Below are 24,194 nucleotides of genomic sequence, written 5' to 3' on the forward strand. Positions count from 1 at the left end.
GTACCAGCTAGTTACCTGTACAGACACAGCACCTACAGTACCAGCTAGTAGCAGAGCTTAACAGTCAAGATGTGTTCGTTGACTTGCCTGTGTTTCAGACCTGGGTTCAAATACTATTTGAAATCATTCATATTTGTAGAGAGGTCGCTCCAATCTAGCTGGATTGCCACAGGGTGGGGTTTATCGTATTGGAACTATTCTTGGGTCCATTAAGCAGAGCCTGCTCAGTCAAGCACAAAGTAAGTATTTTCAATGAGTTCAAAAAAAGACTTGAACCCAGGTTTTCAGCGTTTTGCATGGTGCAAGCCCAAGCAGTGATGGCAGATATCAGCTAGCAGTATAGGTATGAGTTCTGAATGGCACCCTGTTCCCTAAAGCTGTTCCAAAGCCCTGGTCAAAAGTAGTGCACTATGTAGGGAATAGGGTGCCAGCTCTCAGGTTAGGCTAGGGCAATAATGTTTGTTTGTACATGGAAGGTGCTAAACTGAACATTAAGCATGACAGTGGAACTACTCATTAGGTCGGAGCGCGCACACACATACACACACACACACACACACACACACACACACACACACACACACACACACACACACACACACATTAAGAGCTAATGTGCTCGGTAGAGCAGAGTAATAAGAGAGATGTTGGCATGTTAATGGTGTCAGGTAGAGGTATGGCTCTAAGAAAGTGAATAGGTAAACAAGTGTGGAGGAGGGAAGGATGGAGGGATGTAGAGAGGGGAGGATGGAGGGATGTAGAGAGGGGATGATGGAGGGATGTAGAGAGGGGAGGATGGAGGGATGTAGAGAGGGGAGGATGGAGGTATGTAGAGAGGGGAGGATGTAGGTATGTAGAGAGGGGAGGATGGAGGGATGTAGAGAGGGAAGGATGGAGGAATGTAGAGAGGGAATGATGGAGGAATGTAGAGAGGGAAGGATGGAGGGATGTAGAGAGGGAAGGATGGAGGAATGTAGAGAGGGAATGATGGAGGAATGTAGAGAGGGAAGGATGGAGGGATGTAGAGAGGGAAGGATGGAGGGATATAGAGAGGGGAGGATGGAGGGATGTAGAGAGGGAAGGATGGAGGGATGTAGAGAGGGGAGGATGGAGGGATGTAGAGAGGGGATGATGGAGGGATGTAGAGAGGGAAGGATGTAGGTATGTAGAGAGGGGAGGATGGAGGGATGTAGAGAGGGGAGGATGGAGGGATGTAGAGAGGGGAGGATGGAGGGATGTAGAGAGGGAAGGATGGAGGGATATAGAGAGGGAATGATGGAGGAATGTAGAGAGGGAATGATGGAGGAATGTAGAGAGGGGAGGATGGAGGAATGTAGAGAGGGAAGGATGGAGGGATGTAGAGAGGGAATGATGGAGGGATGTAGAGAGGGGAGGATGGAGGGATGTAGAGAGGGGAGGATGGAGGGATATAGAGAGGGAAGGATGGAGGGATGTAGAGAGGGAAGGATGGAGGAATGTAGATGGACACAGTTGGACCTTGAACATCTTTAACACTGTGACTGGCTCAGAGTGAATGAGTACGTAAACAAAAGTAGAGGAGGAGAGATGAGGGGAGACACAGAGATACCGTTGGACTGTAAGCATCTTTGACACTTTGGCCGTGTCCCAATACCTGTACTTGCGTTCTAAATGGTAGGCATTTTGGGTATGTGAAAATGTAATATTTTATCTACATGTCTAGAGAATCATCTGTGTGTTTGACAACAGCTGATAATCAGCTGAGGGGACGCGCTGTACCAACATGAACAAATGGCAGGAATCAACCCTACTGAAAAAAACTGCATAGGTGCTGATTTTCAGTGCTGTAAAGTATTTAACTAAAAATACTTTAAAGTACTACTTAAGTCATTTTTTGGGGGTATCTGTACTTTACTTTACTCCATACATTTTCCCTGACACCCAAAAGTACTCGTTACAATTTGATAGGAAAATGGTCCAATTCACACACTTATCAAGAGAAAATCCCTCGTCGTCTGTACCGTACTGCCTCTGATCTGGCTGACTCACTAAACACAAATGCTTTGTTTGTAAATGATGTCTGAGTGTTGGACTGTGCCCCTGGCTATCTGTAAATGATGTCTGAGTTTTGTAGTGTGCCCCTGGCTATCTGTAAATTATGTCTGAGTGTTGGAGTGTGCCCCTGGCTATCTGTAAATGATGTCTGAGTGTTGGAGTGTGCCCCTGGCTATCTGTAAATGATGTCTGAGTGTGGGAGTGTGCCCCTGGCTATCTGTAAATGATGTCTGAGTGTTGGAGTGTGCCCCTGGCTATCTGTAAATGATGTCTGAGTGTTGGAGTGTGCCCCTGGCTATCTGTAAATGATGTCGGAGTGTTGGAGTGTGCCCCTGGCTATCTGTAAATGATGTCTGAGTGTTGGAGTGTGCCCCTGGCTATCTGTAAATGATGTCTGAGTGTTGGAGTGTGCCCCTGGCTATCTGTAAATGATGTCTGAGTGTTGGAGTATGCCCCTGGCTATCTGTAAATGATGTCTGAGTGTTGGAGTGTGCCCCTGGCTATCTGTAAATGATGTCGGAGTGTTGGAGTGTGCCCCTGGCTATCTGTAAATGACATCTGAGTGTTGGAGTGTGTCCCTGGCTATCTGTAAATGATGTCTGAGTGTTGGAGTGTGCCCCTGTCTATCTGTAAATGATGTCTGAGTGTTGGAGTATGCCCCTGGCTATCTGTAAATGATGTCTGAGTGTTGGAGTGTGCCCCTGGCTATCTGTAAATGATGTCTGAGTGTTGGAGTGTGCCCCTGGCTATCTGTAAATGATGTCTGAGTGTTGGAGTGTGCCCCTGTCTATCTGTAAATGATGTCTGAGTGTTGGAGTGTGCCCCTGGCTATCTGTAAATGATGTCTGAGTGTTGGAGTGTGCCCCTGGCTATCTGTAAATGATGTCTGAGTGTTGGAGTGTGCCCCTGGCTATCTGTAAATGATGTCTGAGTGTTGGAGTGTGCCCCTGGCTATCTGTAAATGATGTCTGAGTGTTGGAGTGTTCCCCTGGCTATCTGTAAATGATGTCTGAGTGTTGGAGTGTGCCCCTGGCTATCTGTAAATGATGTCTGAGTGTTGGAGTGTGCCCCTGGCTATCTGTAAATGATGTCTGAGTGTTGGAGTGTGCCCCTGGCTATCTGTAAATGATGTCTGAGTGTTGGAGTGTGCCCCTGGCTATCTGTAAATGATGTCTGAGTGTTGGAGTGTGCCCCTGGCTATCTGTAAATGATGTCTGAGTGTTGGAGTGTGCCCCTGGCTATCTGTAAATGATGTCTGAGTGTTGGAGTGTGCCCCTGGCTATCTGTAAATTATGTCTGAGTGTTGGAGTGTGCCCCTGGCTATCTGTAAATGATGTCTGAGTGTTGGAGTGTGCCCCTGGCTATCTGTAAATGATGTCTGAGTGTTGGAGTGTGCCCCTGGCTATCTGTAAATGATGTCTGAGTGTTGGAGTGTGCCCCTGGCTATCTGTAAATGATGTCTGAGTGTTGGAGTGTGCCCCTGGCTATCTGTAAATGATGTCTGAGTGTTGGAGTGTGCCCCTGGCTATCCGTCAAATAAAGAAATAAATGGTATCATCTTGTTTGCTTAACATAAGACATTTGAAATGGTTTATACTGTTACTTTTACTTTTGATACTTAACTACATTTTAGCGATTCCATTTACAGTTGAAGTCGGAAGTTTACGTGCACTTAGGTTGGAGTCATTAATAGGCAAATTGACATCCTTTGAGTCAGTTGGAGGTGTACCAGTGCCTCTTTGCTTGAAGTACCAAAAAAAAAATCACTACTGTAAGTCGCTCTGGATAAGAGCGTCTGCTAAATGACTAAAATGTAAATATAAAATGTAAATCATGGTAAGATTAAAAGAAATCAGCCAAGACCTCAGAAATAAATTGTAGACCTCCACAAGTCTGGTTCATCCTTGGGAGCAATTTCCAAATGCCTGAAGATACCACGTTCATCTGTACAAACAATAGTATGCAAGTATAAACACCATGGGACCACGCAGCCGTCATACCACTCAGGAAGGAGACGCATTCTGTCTCCTAGAAATGAATGTACCTTGGTGCAAAAAGTGCAAATCACTCACAGAACAACAGCAAAGGACCTTGTGAAGATGCTGGAGGAAACAGGTACAAAAGTATCTATATCCACAGTAAAACGAGTCCTACATCGACATAACCTGAAAGGCCGCTCAGCAAGGAAGAAGCCACTGCTCCAAAACCGCCATAAAAAAGCCAGACTACGGTTTGCAACTGCACATGGGGACAAACATCGTACATTTTTGAGAAATGTCCTCTGGTATGATGAAACAAAAATAGAACTGTTTGGCCATAATGACCATCATTATGTTTGCAGGAAAAAGTGGGAGGCTTGCAATCCGAAGAACACCATCCTAACCGTGAAGCACGGGGGTGGCAGCATCATGTTGTGGGGTGCTTTGCTGTAGGGGGGACTGGTGCACTTCACAAAATATATGGCATCATGAGATGGAAAATAATGTGGATATATTGAAGCAACATCTCAAGACATCAGTCAGGAAGTTAAAGCTTGGTCACAAATGGGTCTTCCAAATGGACAACGACCCCAAGCAAACTTCCAAAGTTGTGGCAAAATGGCTTAAGGACAACAAAGTCAAGGTATTGGAGTGGCCATCACAAAGCCCTGACCTCAATCCTATAGAAAATGTGTGGGCAGAACTGAAAAAGCGTGTGCGTGCAAGGAGGCCTACAAACCTGACTCAGTTTCACCAGCTCTGGCATTGTGGGAAGCTTGTGGAAGGCTACCTGAATTGTGTGTTTTCATGGTGTCTTCACTGTGTTTTCATGGTGCCTTCACTGTGTTTTCATGGTGTCTTCACTGTGTTTTCATGGTGCCTTCACTGTGTTTTGCTGGTGACCAGCCTTCACTGTGTTTTGCTGGTGACCAGCCTTTGCTGTGTTTTGGACTCTGGCTTGCAAAGTGATGTTTGAATCCTATTGGAATCCAGCCAGAGTGGGGATATCCAACAATTGGAACTGTTCTTCACTCACAACAACTTGGTTTCAGAATGACTGGCAGGACAAAACAGAAGAATAAATAAGACTACCTTAAAACCATCTAAACTGGAACAACAACTCAGTAATGGGTGCAATAAGTCCAACGAACACATTGGATTAGTTTAGAAAAATGGATGTTATGTATCTTTGTGTAGCATAATATTAGTTAATCAGTCAATGTCAATGCAAAAACACAACAACAAAAAATATATGAAAGCAACCTGAGCTGTTTTTTCCCAGCAGGCAACGTAATTGTGCGTTAGATGGCACAGTCTCAGTAGGAGGAGCCTAGTATGCTGATATTTGTTGTTACTGCATTCATTGTTACGAAACAGTACATTCTAAATACTATTTTGTATGATTAGTACTACACAGTAGGCAGTTTAAGTAATTACTGGGCAAGCCAGATTTGGGACACGTCCTGGGAGTAGTTGAGGAGGGCAGTGATGGAGGGATACAGGGGGGATGGATGGATGGATGAAGGAAGGAAGGTAAGGAAGACAGAGAGAGCAAGAGGGAGAGAGCGACAGAGGGAAAAGAAGAGAGAGAGAGAATTTAAACCATTCTTTATTGGCACATTTCAACTTATTTACATATTGAATTCAGTGCCAATTCAAATGACACACCACTACACCCTGGAGGAAGTAAAACCAGAGAAACAAACACAGGTTATTTGAGTTCATCCAACTTTATTTTTATTTGTACTCTGAACACTTGTTCAAATGTGGGGGAGCTTTATTTCAAAACTGCTGCATTAGCATGAAGCAAAGTTTCAGATGGCTGATTTACATTGTGCAATGCAGGACTTAGTTGTAGCACTAATGCATGCTGAACACAGAAATCCATTTTCCATCAAGGGGGTGTACTGTAAATAATGCTTATCCCCGTTCCCAATCAAGCCTGCGTCCCGAATGGCACCCTATTCCCTTTATAGTGCATCACTTTTGACCAGGACCCATAGGGCACTATATAGGGAATAGGGTGTTATTTGGGAGACACCAGTGGGCTTCTGTGTGTGGCAGCAGCAGAGCATTATGGGTCTCACTTCACAACGTAGAAGCTGTTAAAACATGTTGTAAAGTAGGAGAGTATTGAACACACGGCTCGCGGTGAAATGAAGTGTTCCTACTGTTTGCCCTGTGTAGTTGGAGGTATATTCCATATTCCCATTGAAGTCTCACGCAGGCAGTAGCTGTGCTTCTGGGAGAAACACTGTCTTGTTCTCAAAGTGAATTGCTGATGTGTGATTTGCAGTAGGAGAATTGTTTGGCTTGTTTGAACTTTCCTACATGGATACTTTATTATTTAGTCCTCCTTTATTATTTATCTCTAACTATATGTACATATCTTCCTCAATGACCTCGTACCCCTGCACATCCACTCAGTACTGGTACTCCTTGTATATAGCCAAGTTATCATTACTCAGTACTGGTACTCCTTGTATATAGCCAAGTTATCATTACTCAGTACTGGTACCCCTTGTATATAGCCACGTTATCATTACTCAGTACTGGTACTCCTTGTATATAGCCAAGATATCATTACTCAGTACTGGTACCCCTTGTATATAGCCAAGATATCATTACTCAGTACTGGTACTCCTTGTATATAGCCAAGTTATCATTACTCAGTACTGGTACTCCTTGTATATAACCAAGTTATCATCCACTCAGTACTGGTACCCCTTGTATATAGCCAAGTTATCATTACTCAGTACTGGTACTCCTTGTATATAGCCAAGATATCATTACTCAGTACTGGTACCCCATGTTTATAGCCAAGTTATCATTACTCAGTACTGGTACTCCTTGTATATAGCCAAGTTATCATTACTCAGTACTGGTACCCCTTGTATATAGCCAAGATATCATTACTCAGTACTGGTACCCCTTGTATATAGCCAAGATATCATTACTCAGTACTGGTACCCCATGTATATAGCCAAGTTATCATTACTCAGTACTGGTACTCCTTGTATATAGCCAAGATATCATTACTCAGTACTGGTACCCCATGTATATAGCCAAGTTATCATTACTCAGTACTGGTACCCCTTGTATATAGCCAAGTTATCATTACTCAGTACTGGTACTCCTTGTATATAACCAAGTTATCATTACTCAGTACTGGTACTCCTTGTATATAGCCAAGTTATCATTACTCAGTACTGGTACCCCTTGTATATAGCCAAGTTATCATCCACTCAGTACTGGTACTCCTTGTATATAACCAAGTTATCATTACTCAGTACTGGTACTCCTTGTATATAGCCAAGTTATCATCCACTCAGTACTGGTACTCCTTGTATATAACCAAGTTATCATTACTCAGTACTGGTACCCCATGTATATAGCCAAGTTATCATCCACTCAGTACTGGTACTCCTTGTATATAGCCAAGTTATCATCCACTCAGTACTGGTACTCCTTGTATATAACCAAGTTATCATTACTCAGTCCTGGTACCCCATGTATATAGCCAAGTTATTATTACTCAGTACTGGTACCCCTTGTATATAGCCAAGTTATCATCCACTCAGTACTGGTACTCCTTGTATATAGCCAAGTTATCATCCACTCAGTACTGGTACTCCTTGTATATAACCAAGTTATCATTACTCAGTACTGGTACCCCATGTATATAGCCAAGTTATCATCCACTCAGTACTGGTACCCCTTGTATATAGCCAAGTTATCATCCACTCAGTACTGGTACTCCTTGTATATAGCCAAGTTATCATCCACTCAGTACTGGTACTCCTTGTATATAACCAAGTTATCATCCACTCAGTACTGGTACCCCTTGTATATAGCCAAGTTATCATTACTCAGTACTGGTACCCCTTGTATATAGCCAAGTTATCATCCACTCAGTACTGGTACTCCTTGTATATAGCCAAGTTATCATCCACTCAGTACTGGTACTCCTTGTATATAACCAAGTTATCATTACTAAGTACTGGTACCCCTTGTATATAGCCAAGTTATCATCCACTCAGTACTGGTACTCCTTGTATATAACCAAGTTATCATTACTAAGTACTGGTACCCCTTGTATATAGCCAAGTTATCATCCACTCAGTACTGGTACTCCTTGTATATAACCAAGTTATCATTACTAAGTACTGGTACCCCTTGTATATAGCCAAGTTATCATCCACTCAGTACTGGTACCCCTCATATATAGCCACTCAGTACTGGTACCACATATATATAGACAAGTTATCATCCACTCAGTACTGGTACCCCTCATATATAGCCACTCAGTACTGTTACCAATTGTATATAGCCAAGTTATCATCCACTCAGTACTGGTACCCCTTGTATATAACCAAGTTATCATTACTCAGTACTGGTACTCCTTGCAGACAGAATAGACAAGTTATCATTACTCAGTACTGGTACCCCTTGCAGACAGAATAGACAAGTTATCATTACTCAGTACTGGTACTCCTTGCAGACAGAATAGACAAGTTATCATTACTCAGTACTGGTACTCCTTGCAGACAGAATAGACAAGTTATCATTACTCAGTACTGGTACCTCTTGCAGACAGAATAGACAAGTTATCATTACTCAGTACTGGTACCTCTTGCAGACAGAATAGACAAGTTATCATTACTCAGTACTGGTACCCCTTGTATATAGCCAAGATATCATTACTCAGTACTGGTACCCCTTGTATATAGCCAAGATATCATTACTCAGTACTGGTACCCCATGTATATAGCCAAGTTATCATTACTCAGTACTGGTACTCCTTGTATATAGCCAAGATATCATTACTCAGTACTGGTACCCCTTGTATATAGCCAAGTTATCATTACTCAGTACTGGTACTCCTTGTATATAACCAAGTTATCATTACTCAGTACTGGTACTCCTTGTATATAGCCAAGTTATCATTACTCAGTACTGGTACCCCTTGTATATAGCCAAGTTATCATCCACTCAGTACTGGTACTCCTTGTATATAGCCAAGTTATCATCCACTCAGTACTGGTACTCCTTGTATATAACCAAGTTATCATCCACTCAGTACTGGTACCCCTTGTATATAGCCAAGTTATCATTACTCAGTACTGGTACCCCTTGTATATAGCCAAGTTATCATCCACTCAGTACTGGTACTCCTTGTATATAGCCAAGTTATCATCCACTCAGTACTGGTACTCCTTGTATATAACCAAGTTATCATTACTAAGTACTGGTACCCCTTGTATATAGCCAAGTTATCATCCACTCAGTACTGGTACTCCTTGTATATAACCAAGTTATCATTACTAAGTACTGGTACCCCTTGTATATAGCCAAGTTATCATCCACTCAGTACTGGTACTCCTTGTATATAACCAAGTTATCATTACTAATTACTGGTACCCCTTGTATATAGCCAAGTTATCATCCACTCAGTACTGGTACTCCTTGTATATAACCAAGTTATCATTACTAATTACTGGTACCCCTTGTATATAGCCAAGTTATCATCCACTCAGTACTGGTACCCCTCATATATAGCCACTCAGTACTGTTACCAATTGTATATAGCCAAGTTATCATTACTCAGTACTGGTACCCCTTGTATATAGCCACTCAGTACTGGTACCAATTGTATATAGCCAAGTTATCATCCACTCAGTACTGGTACCCCTTGCAGACAGAATAGACAAGTTATCATTACTCAGTACTGGTACCCCTTGCAGACAGAATAGACAAGTTATCATTACTCAGTACTGGTACTCCTTGCAGACAGAATAGACAAGTTATCATTACTCAGTACTGGTACTCCTTGCAGACAGAATAGACAAGTTATCATTACTCAATACTGGTACCTCTTGCAGACAGAATAGACAAGTTATCATTACTCAGTACTGGTACCTCTTGCAGACAGAATAGACAAGTTATCATTACTCAGTACTGGTACCCCTTGTATATAGCCAAGTTATCATTACTCAGTACTGGTACCCCTTGTATATAGCCAAGATATCATTACTCAGTACTGGTACCCCATGTATATAGCCAAGTTATCATTACTCAGTACTGGTACTCCTTGTATATAGCCAAGATATCATTACTCAGTACTGGTACCCCTTGTATATAGCCAAGTTATCATTACTCAGTACTGGTACTCCTTGTATATAACCAAGTTATCATTACTCAGTACTGGTACCCCTTGTATATAGCCAAGTTATCATCCACTCAGTACTGGTACTCCTTGTATATAGCCAAGTTATCATCCACTCAGTACTGGTACTCCTTGTATATAACCAAGTTATCATCCACTCAGTACTGGTACCCCTTGTATATAGCCAAGTTATCATTACTCAGTACTGGTACCCCTTGTATATAGCCAAGTTATCATCCACTCAGTACTGGTACTCCTTGTATATAGCCAAGTTATCATCCACTCAGTACTGGTACTCCTTGTATATAACCAAGTTATCATTACTAAGTACTGGTACCCCTTGTATATAGCCAAGTTATCATCCACTCAGTACTGGTACTCCTTGTATATAACCAAGTTATCATTACTAAGTACTGGTACCCCTTGTATATAGCCAAGTTATCATCCACTCAGTACTGGTACTCCTTGTATATAACCAAGTTATCATTACTAAGTACTGGTACCCCTTGTATATAGCCAAGTTATCATCCACTCAGTACTGGTACCCCTCATATATAGCCACTCAGTACTGGTACCACATATATATAGACAAGTTATCATCCACTCAGTACTGGTACCCCTCATATATAGCCACTCAGTACTGTTACCAATTGTATATAGCCAAGTTATCATCCACTCATTACTGGTACCCCTTGTATATAACCAAGTTATCATTACTCAGTACTGGTACTCCTTGCAGACAGAATAGACAAGTTATCATTACTCAGTACTGGTACCCCTTGCAGACAGAATAGACAAGTTATCATTACTCAGTACTGGTACTCCTTGCAGACAGAATAGACAAGTTATCATTACTCAGTACTGGTACTCCTTGCAGACAGAATAGACAAGTTATCATTACTCAGTACTGGTACCTCTTGCAGACAGAATAGACAAGTTATCATTACTCAGTACTGGTACCTCTTGCAGACAGAATAGACAAGTTATCATTACTCATTCTGTATCTATTATTACTTTTATTATTACGTGTTTTACTTTCTATTATTTCTCTACTTTCTTTCTCTCTGCATTGTTGGGAAGGACCTGTTAGCATTTTACTGTTAGTCTCCACCTGTTGTGTACGAAGCAGGTGACAAATAACATTGTATTTGACTTGATAAAGGCTTTTTAACTGCAGATCGTTGGTCCGAGTGTCTTGGTCAATTTCAGACGGTCTATCTGTATCTTACATGTTTAGCCTCCAATCTTTAAATCATATCAAATGTTATTTGTCACATACACATGGTTAGCAGATGTCAATGCAAGCGTAGTGAAATGCTTGTAAAAAAAAAAAAGATTTCCTGGGGTAACAATGTAAGAAATAATACATTAAAAAAAACAAAATACTGCATAGTTTCCTAAGGACCTGAAGCGAGTCGACCATCTCTATCGGCGTCGTTATTATCAATGCTGACGTATGCTGTATGATGTCTGGATTGTGAAAATCATTTTGTTCTTTCTTCTTTTCGCCCGGGCAGGAAGAGGGGATGACATCTGGACCCAGAGGATCACGAGGGCCAAAGGTAGAAAAACAACCCCTATGGTGGAGGAACAGGGCCAAAACAGGATGGCAGCCCCCTATGGTGGGGGAAGAGGGACAAAACAGACAGGCAGACCACCCAGGGTTACCACAATCTGGACTTATTATTCTCTAGCTAGATGAGGGATATTTCCACTGGCTATGATGATCCAGATTAGAAAACCTCCAAAGGACGACTAGTTCTTCTAATACCTCAAATGAACCCAGTTCATCCACTTCTGGCTCAGTTGGTAAGAGAGTGGAACTAGCAACGCCAAGGATGAGAGTTCAATTCCCACAATGATCACATACATGTAGTAAAAATCTCTGCAGTTACTGTAGTGTAAGTCTGTCAGGTGGCTTACATTATTATATTATTCACTGATGTCAGGGATCTGAAACACAGGTCCTGTTAAATCCAGGGAACTCTCCTTTTATTGAGCTGGGTCCCAAATGGCACCCTGTTCCCTTTAACAGTCAGCAAAATGAGTTCCCTGTTCCCCCCTCTCTTCCCTTTAACAGTCATCAAAATGAGTTCCCTGTTCTCCCCTCTCTTCCCTTTAACAGTCATCAAAATGAGTTCCCTGTGCCCCCTCTCTTCCCTTTAACAGTCATCAAAATGAGTTCCCTGTTCCCCCCTCTCTTCCCTTAAACAGTCATCAAAATGAGTTCCCTGTTCTCCCCTCTCTTCCCTTTAACAGTCATCAAAATGAGTTCCCTGTTCTCCCCTCTCTTCCCTTTAACAGTCATCAAAATGAGTTCCCTGTTCCCCCCTCTCTTCCCTTAAACAGTCATCAAAATGAGTTCCCTGTTCCCCCCTCTCTTCCCTTTAACAGTCATCAAAATGAGTTCCCTGTTCCCCCCTCTCTTCCCTTTAACAGTCATCAAAATGAGTTCCCTGTTCCCCCCTCTCTTCCCTTAAACAGTCATCAAAATGAGTTCCCTGTTCCCCCCTCTCTTCCCTTTAACAGTCATCAAAATGAGTTCCCTGTTCCCCCCTCTCTTCTCTGTCAGGGTGAGCGTGGTGTCCCTGGTGTACCAGGAGACCTAGGGGAGAAAGGAGAGCCTGGTCTGGGAGTTGAAGGACCTCCTGTGAGTACATGGCACTGGAACATTTCTCATTTTTCTCGTGTTCATACTTTATTGTCCGTTGACATTTTCACAAATAAATGTTTTGCTTTTCAAACCAATCCTCCAGAGAATCCCAGCCGTTGCGGCCCCATCTCTCTAACCTGTAGTCTTCCCAAAACTTTTCTGTTGGACAACATTTCACACACCTTTTCAGTTCAGTCATCTTCAGAATGGCTTGTGCATAGACTTATATAGGATTTTATCCTGGTCAAATGAATGATACAATAAAGACTATATTCAATTAACATTAATTCCAAGATTAGATTTAAAAACATTGTGGACCTTTAGCATTACACACTACTTTACCATCTATCTATCCTCTGTGAGGCTGCTGCTGCTGGTTTCAACTTCAAAAAATGTCCGCTTGAGTTTTGTCCTTTGGTTTGTTAAATAGTGAAATTCAGGGTTGTTGGAAAGCAAGGAATCAATGGAACATAGCAAAGGATGGATGTTGAAACACAGTCCTTTACTGGATCTTGGACTGAGCTGCTGTTGGTGTTAACAAGTTGGTGTGTGTGTATGTGTGTGTATGTGTGTGTGTGTGAGTGTGTGTGTGTGTGTGTGTGTGTGTGTGTGTGTGTGTGTGTGTGTGTGTGTGTGTGTGTGTGTGTGTGTGTGTGTGTGTGTGTGTGTGTGTGTGTGTGTGTGTGTGTGTGTGTGTGTGTGTGCGTGCGCTGAAGGGGTGTTGTTGTAAACAAGCTGTGTGATGTGTTCTTATAGGGCCCCATGGGACAGAGAGGAGAGAGAGGATTTGAGGTATGTGGAAGAATATCTCCTGTCCAGACACACACACACACATCCATCTGATTCCTGTGATATTAGAGTATGGAACAGTACAGTACATACAGTACCTTCCAGTATTGTGCTCCTGGATGCTTAGATGAAACCTTAGTCTTCAGTCTAAAGGTTGAGGATATCAATTCTGAAACAACAATTTAATTCCAATGATATTGTAGTTTATGCATTTAAAATTAATATGCCATATAGTTTCAACAGGTCTGGTGTTAGTCTCATCAGGACAGGTGTTAATCTCATCAGGACTGGTGTTAGTCTCATCAGGACTGGTGTTAGTCTCATCAGGACTGGTGTTAGTCTCATCAGGACTGGTGTTAGTCTCAACAGGACTGGTGTTAGTATCACCAGGACTGGTGTTAGTCTCATCAGGACTGGTGTTAGTTTCAACAGGACTGGTGTTAGTCTCATCAGGACTGGTGTTAGTCTCATCAGGACTGGTGTTAGTCTCAACAGGACTGGTGTTAGTCTCATCAGGACTGGTGTTAGTCTCATCAGGACTGGTGTTAGTCTCATCAGGACTGGTGTTAGTTTCAACAGGTCTGGTGTTAGTATCACCAGGACTGGTGTTAGTATCAACAGGTGTGGTGTTAGTTTCAACAGGTCTGGTGCCAGGCTCATCATAGACTTAGATGCATGTCTTCTTTGTTAGGGTTGAGGATATATTGTATATTCTGATCCAAGGTCAGCAATCTGAGAGGCATTTTAGATATGGGCCCTGATCTCATTAGTGTGTTATGGGGGTTGTCTTCTCTCCTAGGGCCCTCGTGGACCCTCCGGATTCTCAGGCCCTGCTGGGACCCCGGGGAGAGAGGTGAGTGGGATCAAGACCTTCCTTCCTCTCTTCCTCCCTTACTCATTCATCTCCTCCACTCCCCCTGTCCTCCTCTCTCTGCAGGAAGGGAGACACAGTGATACTTTACATCTGGAGATAAAAAGAGAAACTAACATTCGGAGGGAAAATGTTGTCTTTCCTTTCTGTCTTCTATTCCTTTCCTCTTCCTCACATCTTTTCTCCACTCCTCCTCTCTTCCTCTCCTCCTCTCTTCCTCGCATCCACTTTCCCTCTCCTCCACTTATCCACTCTTCCTCTCCTCCTCTCCTCCACACCTCCTCTCCTTCTCTCCTCCTCTCCTCCACTCTTCCTCTCCTCCTCTCCTCCACTCCTCCTCTCCTCCACTCTTCCTCTCCTCCACTCTTCCTCTCCTCCACTCTTCCTCTCCTCCACTCCTCCACTCTTCCTCTCCACCACTCCTCCACTCTTCCTCTCCTCCACTCTTCTTCTCCTCCTCTCCTCCACTCCTCCACTCTTCTTCTCCTCCATGGTCTGCAGATAAAAAGAGAATCTAACATTCTGATGAAAGATGTGTTTCCTTTATGTCTGCATGAGAAAGTAGCAACAGTTTCTGGACACATCAGAAACACACACACAGCACCACAACAGGATGAATGTCAAAGCGTGGGCCAAAGGGTGTGCAACACTTTGTGTTTCTGGACACATCAGAAACACACATTTAAAGGGATCCCCTGGTCTCATAGCTGGTGACATCATTATTTCTGTCATTTAAAGGGATCCCCTGGTCGAGAAGGTCCCCCTGGTCCACCTGGCCCCCCGGGTCAACCAGTAAGTTAACCGCTCATCTCTTTCTGATCTCTCTCTCAGAGATATACTGTGTCAGTGTCACTTGGAGGTGCTAAGCCCACTGTACCATGTTTAGGTTAAATGCCTCAAAACCACAGAAAGACAACTATTTTACAGAAAACTGAAATCACAGGAGAAAATGTGGTTACACTGTACTTGAAGGGGTTATGTATAAGGCATTCATACCACCGTAAAACCAGTCATGGTAACTTTGAGTGTTTCAGTATCATTCATACCACCATAAAAACAATCATGGTAACTTTGAGTGTTTCAGTATCATTCATACCACCATAAAAACAATCATGGTAACTTTGAGTGTTTCAGTATCATTCATACCACCGTAAAAACAATCATGGTAACTTTGAGTGTTTCAGTATCATTCATACCACCGTAAAAACAATCATGGTAACTTTGAGTGTTTCAGTATCATTCATAAGATTTCAAGCTTCGAGTGATGCTAAGATAATTATGAGAGGTTCATTCAACTATGATCTGACTGAAAAAAGATCACAAAAATATTCATTGACATTTCTTTACATCTGTAGTCATTATCCAAAATGTATGATGATAATTTGTCTTTCCAACAGACTGCCTTGCCAATAGTTGGAGATATGAGCTCTTTACTCAAGGTACTGGACTGTTTCATTTATTACTGTTGTGTCGTATGATTATTCCCATCAATTGTCATTCCAACATTATTCAGTGTGGTGCATAAATCATACATCATTTTGTCATTGACAAGATTCATGGAAGATCTGTTTTTAATACCTTGAAGTGCCAACATGTAGATCCACATTGACTGAGGGTGTAGAAACAGGTTATAATTTAGCCTGCTTTAATTGCATCAGTTACTATGATTGCACAGTTACCCACAGTGGTGTTTCACAGTTTAAGACCTCACAGTTGAATCCAAAAACTAACTTTTCACCAGTACTAAACCTATTAGGGTGATGTTACGGTATTATTAACAGAAGCTCAGGAGCGCCTTCATCAGGTGGTGGTGGCGAACTGCAGCTAGAAATTCAAGAAATTGGAAATCCACTATGGAAATGCATTATTATATTCAACAGGAATCCTTGAAATGTCCTAAGAAGAATGCTTTTGTTCAATACATCCCTCCTGGAGTACACAGGGGTTGTGTCCAAAATGGTACCCTATTCCCTACACTGTGAACTACTTTTGACCAGAGAGCTACGGCTGGGCTCTTGTCAACAGCAGTCCACAATATAGAGAATAGGGCTCTGGTCAACAGTAGTGCACTATATAGGGAATAGGGCTCTGGTCAACAGTAGTGCACTATATAGGGAATATGTATCTGGTCAACAGTAGTGTATTATATAGGGAATAGGGCTCTGGTCAACAGTAGTGCACTATATAGGGAATATGTATCTGGTCAACAGTAGTGTATTATATAGGGAATAGGGCTCTGGTCAACAGTAGTGCACTATATAGGGAATAGGGCTCTGGTCAACAGTAGTGCATTATATAGGGAATAGGGCTCTGGTCAACAGTAGTGTATTATATAGGGAATAGGGCTCTGGTCAACAGTAGTGCACTATATAGGGAATAGGGCTCTGGTCAACAGTAGTGCACTATATAGGGAATAGGGCTCTGGTCAACAGTAGTGTATTATATAGGGAATAGGGCTCTGGTCAACAGTAGTGTATTATATAGGGAATAGTGCTCTGGTCAACAGTAGTACACTATATAGGGAATAGGGCTCTGGTCAACAGTAGTGTATTATATAGGGAATAGGGCTCTGGTCAACAGTAGTGTATTATATAGGGAATAGGGCTCTGGTCAACAGAAGTGTATTATATAGGGAATAGGGCTCTGGTCAACAGTAGTGCACTATATAGGGAATAGGGCTCTTGTCAACAGTAGTGTATTATATAGGGAATAGGGCTCTGGTCAACAGTAGTGTATTATATAGGGAATAGGGCTCTGGTCAACAGTAGTGTATTATATAGGGAATAGTGCTCTGGTCAACAGTAGTACACTATATAGGGAATAGGGCTCTGGTCAACAGTAGTACACTATATAGGGAATAGGGCTCTGGTCAACAGTAGTGCACTATATAGGGAATAGGGCTCTGGTCAACAGTAGTGTATTATATAGGGAATAGGGCTCTGGTCAACAGTAGTGCACTATATAGGGAATAGGTATCTGGTCAACAGTAGTGCACTATATAGGGAATAGGGCTCTGGTCAACAGTAGTGTATTATATAGGGAATATGTATCTGGTCAACAGTAGTGTATTATATAGGGAATAGGGCTCTGGTCAACAGTAGTGCACTATATAGGGAATAGGGCTCTGGTCAACAGTAGTGTATTATATCGGGAATAGGGCTCTGGTCAACAGTAGTGTATTATATAGGGAATAGGGCTCTGGTCAACAGTAGTGTATTATATAGGGAATAGGGCTCTGGTCAACAGTAGTGTATTATATAGGGAATGGGGCTCTGGTCAACAGTAGTGCCCTATATAGGGAATAGGGCTCTGGTCAACAGTAGTGTATTATATAGGGAATAGGGCTCTGGTCAACAGTAGTGTATTATATAGGGAATAGGGCTCTGGTCAACAGTAGTACACTATATAGGGAATAGAGCTCTGTTCAACAGTAGTGCACTATATAGGGAATAGGGCTCTGGTCAACAGTAGTGCATTATATAGGGAATAGGGCTCTGGTCAACAGTAGTGTATTATATAGGGAATAGGGCTCTGGTCAACAGTAGTGCACTATATAGGGAATAGGGCTCTGGTCAACAGTAGTGCACTATATAGGGAATAGGGCTCTGGTCAACAGTAGTGTATTATATAGGGAATAGGGCTCTGGTCAACAGTAGTGTATTATATAGGGAATAGTGCTCTGGTCAACAGTAGTACACTATATAGGGAATAGGGCTCTGGTCAACAGTAGTGTATTATATAGGGAATAGGGCTCTGGTCAACAGTAGTGTATTATATAGGGAATAGGGCTCTGGTCAACAGAAGTGTATTATATAGGGAATAGGGCTCTGGTCAACAGTAGTGCACTATATAGGGAATAGGGCTCTTGTCAACAGTAGTGTATTATATAGGGAATAGGGCTCTGGTCAACAGTAGTGTATTATATAGGGAATAGGGCTCTGGTCAACAGTAGTGTATTATATAGGGAATAGTGCTCTGGTCAACAGTAGTACACTATATAGGGAATAGGGCTCTGGTCAACAGTAGTACACTATATAGGGAATAGGGCTCTGGTCAACAGTAGTGCACTATATAGGGAATAGGGCTCTGGTCAACAGTAGTGTATTATATAGGGAATAGGGCTCTGGTCAACAGTAGTGCACTATATAGGGAATAGGTATCTGGTCAACAGTAGTGCACTATATAGGGAATAGGGCTCTGGTCAACAGTAGTGTATTATATAGGGAATATGTATCTGGTCAACAGTAGTGTATTATATAGGGAATAGGGCTCTGGTCAACAGTAGTGCACTATATAGGGAATAGGGCTCTGGTCAACAGTAGTGTATTATATCGGGAATAGGGCTCTGGTCAACAGTAGTGTATTATATAGGGAATAGGGCTCTGGTCAACAGTAGTGTATTATATAGGGAATAGGGCTCTGGTCAACAGTAGTGTATTATATAGGGAATGGGGCTCTGGTCAACAGTAGTGCCCTATATAGGGAATAGGGCTCTGGTCAACAGTAGTGTATTATATAGGGAATAGGGCTCTGGTCAACAGTAGTGTATTATATAGGGAATAGGGCTCTGGTCAACAGTAGTACACTATATAGGGAATAGAGCTCTGTTCAACAGTAGTGCACTATATAGGGAATAGGGCTCTGGTCAACAGTAATGTATTATATAGGGAATAGGGCTCTGGTCAACAGTAATGTATTATATAGGGAATAGCGCTCTGGTCAACAGTAGTGTATTATATAGGGAATAGGGCTCTGGTCAACAGTAGTGCACTATATAGGGAATAGGGCTCTGGTCAACAGTAGTGCACTATATAGGGAATAGGGCTCTGGTCAACAGTAGTGTATTATATAGGGAATAGGGCTCTGGTCAACAGTAGTGCATTATATAGGGAATAGGGCTCTGGTCAACAGTAGTACACTATATAGGGAATAGGGCTCTGGTCAACAGTAGTGTATTATATAGGGAATAGGGCTCTGGTCAACAGTAGTGTATTATATAGGGAATAGGGCTCTGGTCAACAGTAGTGTATTATATAGGGAATAGGGCTCTGGTCAACAGTAGTGCACTATATAGGGAATAGGGCTCTGGTCAACAGTAGTGCATTATAAAGGGAATAGGGCTCTGGTCAACAGTAGTGTATTATATAGGGAATAGGGCTCTGGTCAACAGTAGTGCACTATATAGGGAATAGGGCTCTGGTCAACAGTAGTGCACTATATAGGGAATATGTATCTGGTCAACAGTAGTGTATTATATAGGGAATAGGGCTCTGGTCAACAGTAGTGTATTATATAGGGAATAGGGCTCTGGTCAACAGTAGTGCACTATATAGGGAATAGGGCTCTGGTCAACAGTAGTGCACTATATAGGGAATAGGGCTCTGGTCAACAGTAGTGTATTATATAGGGAATAGGGCTCTGGTCAACAGTAGTACACTATATAGGGAATAGGGCTCTGGTCAACAGTAGTGTATTATATAGGGAATGGGGCTCTGGTCAACAGTAGTGTATTATATAGGGAATAGGGCTCTGGTCAACAGTAGTGCATTATATAGGGAATGGGGCTCTGGTCAACAGTAGTACACTATATAGGGAATAGGGCTCTGGTCAACAGTAGTGCACTATATAGGGAATAGGGCTCTGGTCAACAGTAGTGTATTATATAGGGAATAGGGCTCTGGTCAACAGTAGTACACTATATAGGGAATAGGGCTCTGGTCAACAGTAGTACACTATATAAGGAATAGGGCTTTCTGTTGTCAGTTGTTTGTTCTCACAGCAACCTTGTTACTATGTCTTTAAGGGACAATACTTTTCTTCTTTTCTATCTATCTCTCCAACACTCCCACGCCTTGTTGATGTATCTGGACAATGTACACTCTTCTCTCTCTCTGTCTCTTCTCTCTCTCTGTCTCTTCTCTCTCCGTCTGTCTCTTCTCTCTCTCTGTCTCTTCTCTCTCTCTGTCTCTTCTCTCTCTGTCTGTCTCTTCTCTCTCTCTGTCTGTCTCTTCTCTCTCTCTGTCTCTTCTCTCTCCGTCTGTCTCTTCTCTCTCTCTGTCTGTCTCTTCTCTCTCTCTGTCTGTCTCTTCTCTCTCCGTCTGTCTCTTCTCTCTCTCTGTCTGTCTCTTCTCTCTCTGTCTGTCTCTTCTCTCTGTCCATCTATCTCTCCAACACTCCCACACCTTGTTTGATGTATCTGTACATTCATTCTTCTCTCTCTCCGTCTATCACTTCTCTCTGTCTCTCTCTTCTCTCTCTCTGTCTGTCTCTTCTCTCTCTCCTCTCTCCCCGTCTGTCTCTTCTCTCTCTCCGTATGTCTTTTCTCTCTGTCTTTTCTCTCTCTCCGTCTGTGTCTTCTCTCTCTTTCTTCTCTCTCTCCGTCTGCCTCTTCTCTCTCTCTCTTCTCTCTTCGTCTGTCTCTTCTCTCTTTCGTCTGTCTCTTCTCTCTTTCGTCTGTCTCTTCTCTCTGTCCGTCTCTTCTCTCTTTCGTCTGTCTCTTCTCTCTGTCCGTCTCTTCTCTCTGTCCATCTGTCTCTTCTCTCTTCTCTCTCTGTCTCTCTTCTCTCTCAACGTCTGTCTTCTCTCCCTTCTCTGTGATTGTGTGATTACTGTTTGGTTGTGATAAATGCTAGTTCCTCTCAGCCAGCCAAGATGAATGCACATCCATCCATTCATCCCTCTCTTTTCAGTCAGAGAAGAAAGGATGTGTATTTAAAACAGGATTGTGTTTGCTGATTTTTAAAGATGACAACAACGTCTAGCTACAGCTGTTTGCAGAGTGACTGAGTGGACTGACAGTAGATAGATAACGTTTATCTGAAGCCTTGATTCTCTCCTGCTGGGGAGAGAGAGAGAGAGAGAGAGAGAGAGCGAGAGCGAGAGAGAGAGAGAGAGAGAGAGAGAGAGAGAGAGAGAGAGAGAGAGAGAGAGAGAGAGAGAGAGAGAGAGAGAGAGAGAGAGAGAGATTTTATTCTACCAGACCAAAGAAAGGGAGCCCAGTTAAATGAATAAAGTTTCCAAGCTTTTAGCTGTTCAAAGCAGATTGACATTTATTGTCATGAATCTTGTCCTGGAGGCAGAACTGAGCGATATCCACTAGATTAGCCAGCTGCAAAGTCAAAATTGGCTATGTTGTAAAAACTAATTTAAACAAAAATGTGATTTTTGTTCTTAGTTTAGGTTTAGCAGTGTGGTTAAGATTGTTAGATTTAAAATCTGATTTTATGACTTTGTGGCTGTGCTAGCTAGTGACCACTCTGCAGAGCTGCCTCCAGAACAAGATTCATGACAAAAAACCGCTAACCTGCCTGTTTAAAGGGCTTTTTTACAATGTGCTGCTGGCTTGACTCTGCGTCATTCAACGTGATGAGCTGAAAGACAACCCTCCCCAAGAATAGCTTTTCTCAGTTTCTTCACTTTGATTGACAGAGTTTGGTCACTTTACAACAGATGGTATTTGGTATTTCACACTGAAAGGAGCACTTAACTGAATTGGACCTTTTTATTTCAAGACACTTCGCTCAAGTCTCTATCAGAAAAAAAGATTTGTACTCCCAAGTTCCATAAAATATCTTCTCTGATGAGTGTAAATGCCAGTGACACCAGGGGTCATATAGCCTTCATGCTGTATAAACAGTGTTGATATCCATCTCCAGATAAATGATTGGAGGTGGAACATATTCAGAGAACCTATGTGTTCTTCATTTGATGCTGCTGAGGGGAGGACAGCTCATAGTAATGGCTGGAATGGAATGAAACACATGGAAACCATTCCACTTATTCCGCTTATTCCGCTAATTCAGGTGCCACCAGCCTCCTGTGGTGTTCTTCTACTGTGTGTACACTGAGTGAACAAAACATTAGGAACTATGACATAGACTGACCAGGTGAATCCAGGTAAAAGCTATGATCCTTTATTGATGTCACTTGTTAAATTCACTTCAATCAGTGTAGATGAAGAAGAGGAGACAGGTTAAAGAAGGATTTTAAGCCTTGAGACAGTTGAGACATGGATTGTGTATGTGTGCCAATCAGAGGGTGAATGGACAAGACAAAATATTTAAGTGCCTTTGAACGGGGTATTATAGTAGGTGCCAGGCGCACCGGTGTGTGTCAAGAACTACAATGCTGCTGGGTTTTTCATTCTCAACAGTTTCCCGTGTGTATCAAGAATGGTCCACCACCCAAAGGACATTCACCCAATTTGACAAAACTGTTGGAAGCATTGGAGTCCACATGGGCCAACATGTGGAATGCTTTCAACACCTTGTAGAGTCCATGTCCCAACGTATTTAGGCTGTTCTGAGGGCAAAAGGGGGAGGTGCAACTCAATATTAGGAGGATGTCCTTAATGTTTTGTACACTCAGTGTATAATCATAGCATTGTTCTATGAAGTAAGTGCCTCTGGGTAACTGATACAGTTGAACCTAATTATCTTCAGCACAGTACAGAATGTCTGCTGCTGTAGGGAAAGTACACTTCAACAACTCCCACAGTATACAGAGTATCTCTCCACTCCACAGAGTACAGAGTATCTCTCCACTCCACAGTGTACAGAGTATCTCTCCCCTCCACAAGAGTACAGAGTATCTCTCCCCTCCACAAGAGTACAGAGTATCTCTCCCCTTCACAGAGTACAGAGTATCTCTCCCCTCCACAGAGTACAGAGTATCTCTCCCCTTCACAGAGTACAGAGTATCTCTCCCCTCCACAGAGTACAGAGTATCTCTCCCCTCCACAAGAGTACAGAGTATCTCTCCCCTCCACAGAGTACAGAGTATCTCTCCACTCCACAGAGTACAGAGTATCTCTCCACTCCACAAGAGTACAGAGTATCTCTCCCCTCCACAAGAGTACAGAGTATCTCTCCCCTCCACAGAGTACAGAGTATCTCTCCACTCCACAGAGTACAGAGTATATCTCCCCTCCACAAGAGTACAGAGTATCTCTCCCCTCCACAAGAGTACAGAGTATCTCTCCCCTCCACAAGAGTACAGAGTATCTCTCCCCTCTACAGAGTACAGAGTATCTCTCCACTCCACAAGAGTACAGAGTATCTCTCCCCTCCACAGAGTACAGAGTATCTCTCCCCTCCACAAGAGTACAGAGTATCTCTCCCCTCCACAGAGTACAGAGTATCTCTCCAGAGCAGGTCACTTTGAGATGTTCCAGGATCATAATTAAGTGGGATATAATACCTTCCCCAGACAGGGCTGATTTCCCAGACAGGGCTGATTTCCCAGACAGGGCTGATTTCCCAGACAGGGCTGATTCCCCAGACAGGGCTGATTCCCCAGACAGGGCTGATTTCCCAGACCGGGCTGATTTCCCAGACAGGGCTGATTCCCCAGACAGGGCTGATTCCCCAGACAGGGCTGATTTCCCAGACAGGGCTGATTTCCCAGACAGGGCTGATTTTCCAGACAGGGCTGATTTCCCAGACAGGGCGGATTTCCCAGACAGGGCTGATTCCCCAGACACAGACTAAGCCTAACTATTTCAATGTAAATAAGTGTTACTCAGTGAAACATGAACTGGATGGGAGACTGGGATATTTCAAATGATCCCCCAAATGTCACAGTCAGTTATAGAGTGGGTGGGAAATAGGACAATGTCGGGTTCTCAGTCTGCTCACATTAACTTCAATGTTGTGGATACGTTGAGAGAACATTAAGACATCTCCCCTGCTGCTCTTCAACCCA

At 42.8% G+C, this 24,194-nt stretch overlaps 1 protein-coding gene across 1 annotated transcript in view; it reads left to right on the plus strand.

The window, feature by feature from the left end:
* The window catches only part of LOC115153630 (collagen alpha-1(XIX) chain), a 130,799-nt gene that overhangs the window by 35,907 nt on the left and 70,698 nt on the right, over window positions 1-24,194 (plus strand). Inside the window, exons 13-18 of the mRNA XM_029699268.1 lie at window positions 11,697-11,741; window positions 12,752-12,829; window positions 13,589-13,624; window positions 14,421-14,474; window positions 15,231-15,284; window positions 15,890-15,931. Coding sequence (XP_029555128.1) covers window positions 11,697-11,741; window positions 12,752-12,829; window positions 13,589-13,624; window positions 14,421-14,474; window positions 15,231-15,284; window positions 15,890-15,931 — 309 coding nt within the window. The remainder of the gene's footprint in view (window positions 1-11,696; window positions 11,742-12,751; window positions 12,830-13,588; window positions 13,625-14,420; window positions 14,475-15,230; window positions 15,285-15,889; window positions 15,932-24,194) is intronic.

The sequence above is a fragment of the Salmo trutta genome, chromosome 18 (assembly GCF_901001165.1).
Source record: "Salmo trutta chromosome 18, fSalTru1.1, whole genome shotgun sequence".
In the NCBI taxonomy this organism is placed as follows: domain Eukaryota; kingdom Metazoa; phylum Chordata; class Actinopteri; order Salmoniformes; family Salmonidae; genus Salmo; species Salmo trutta.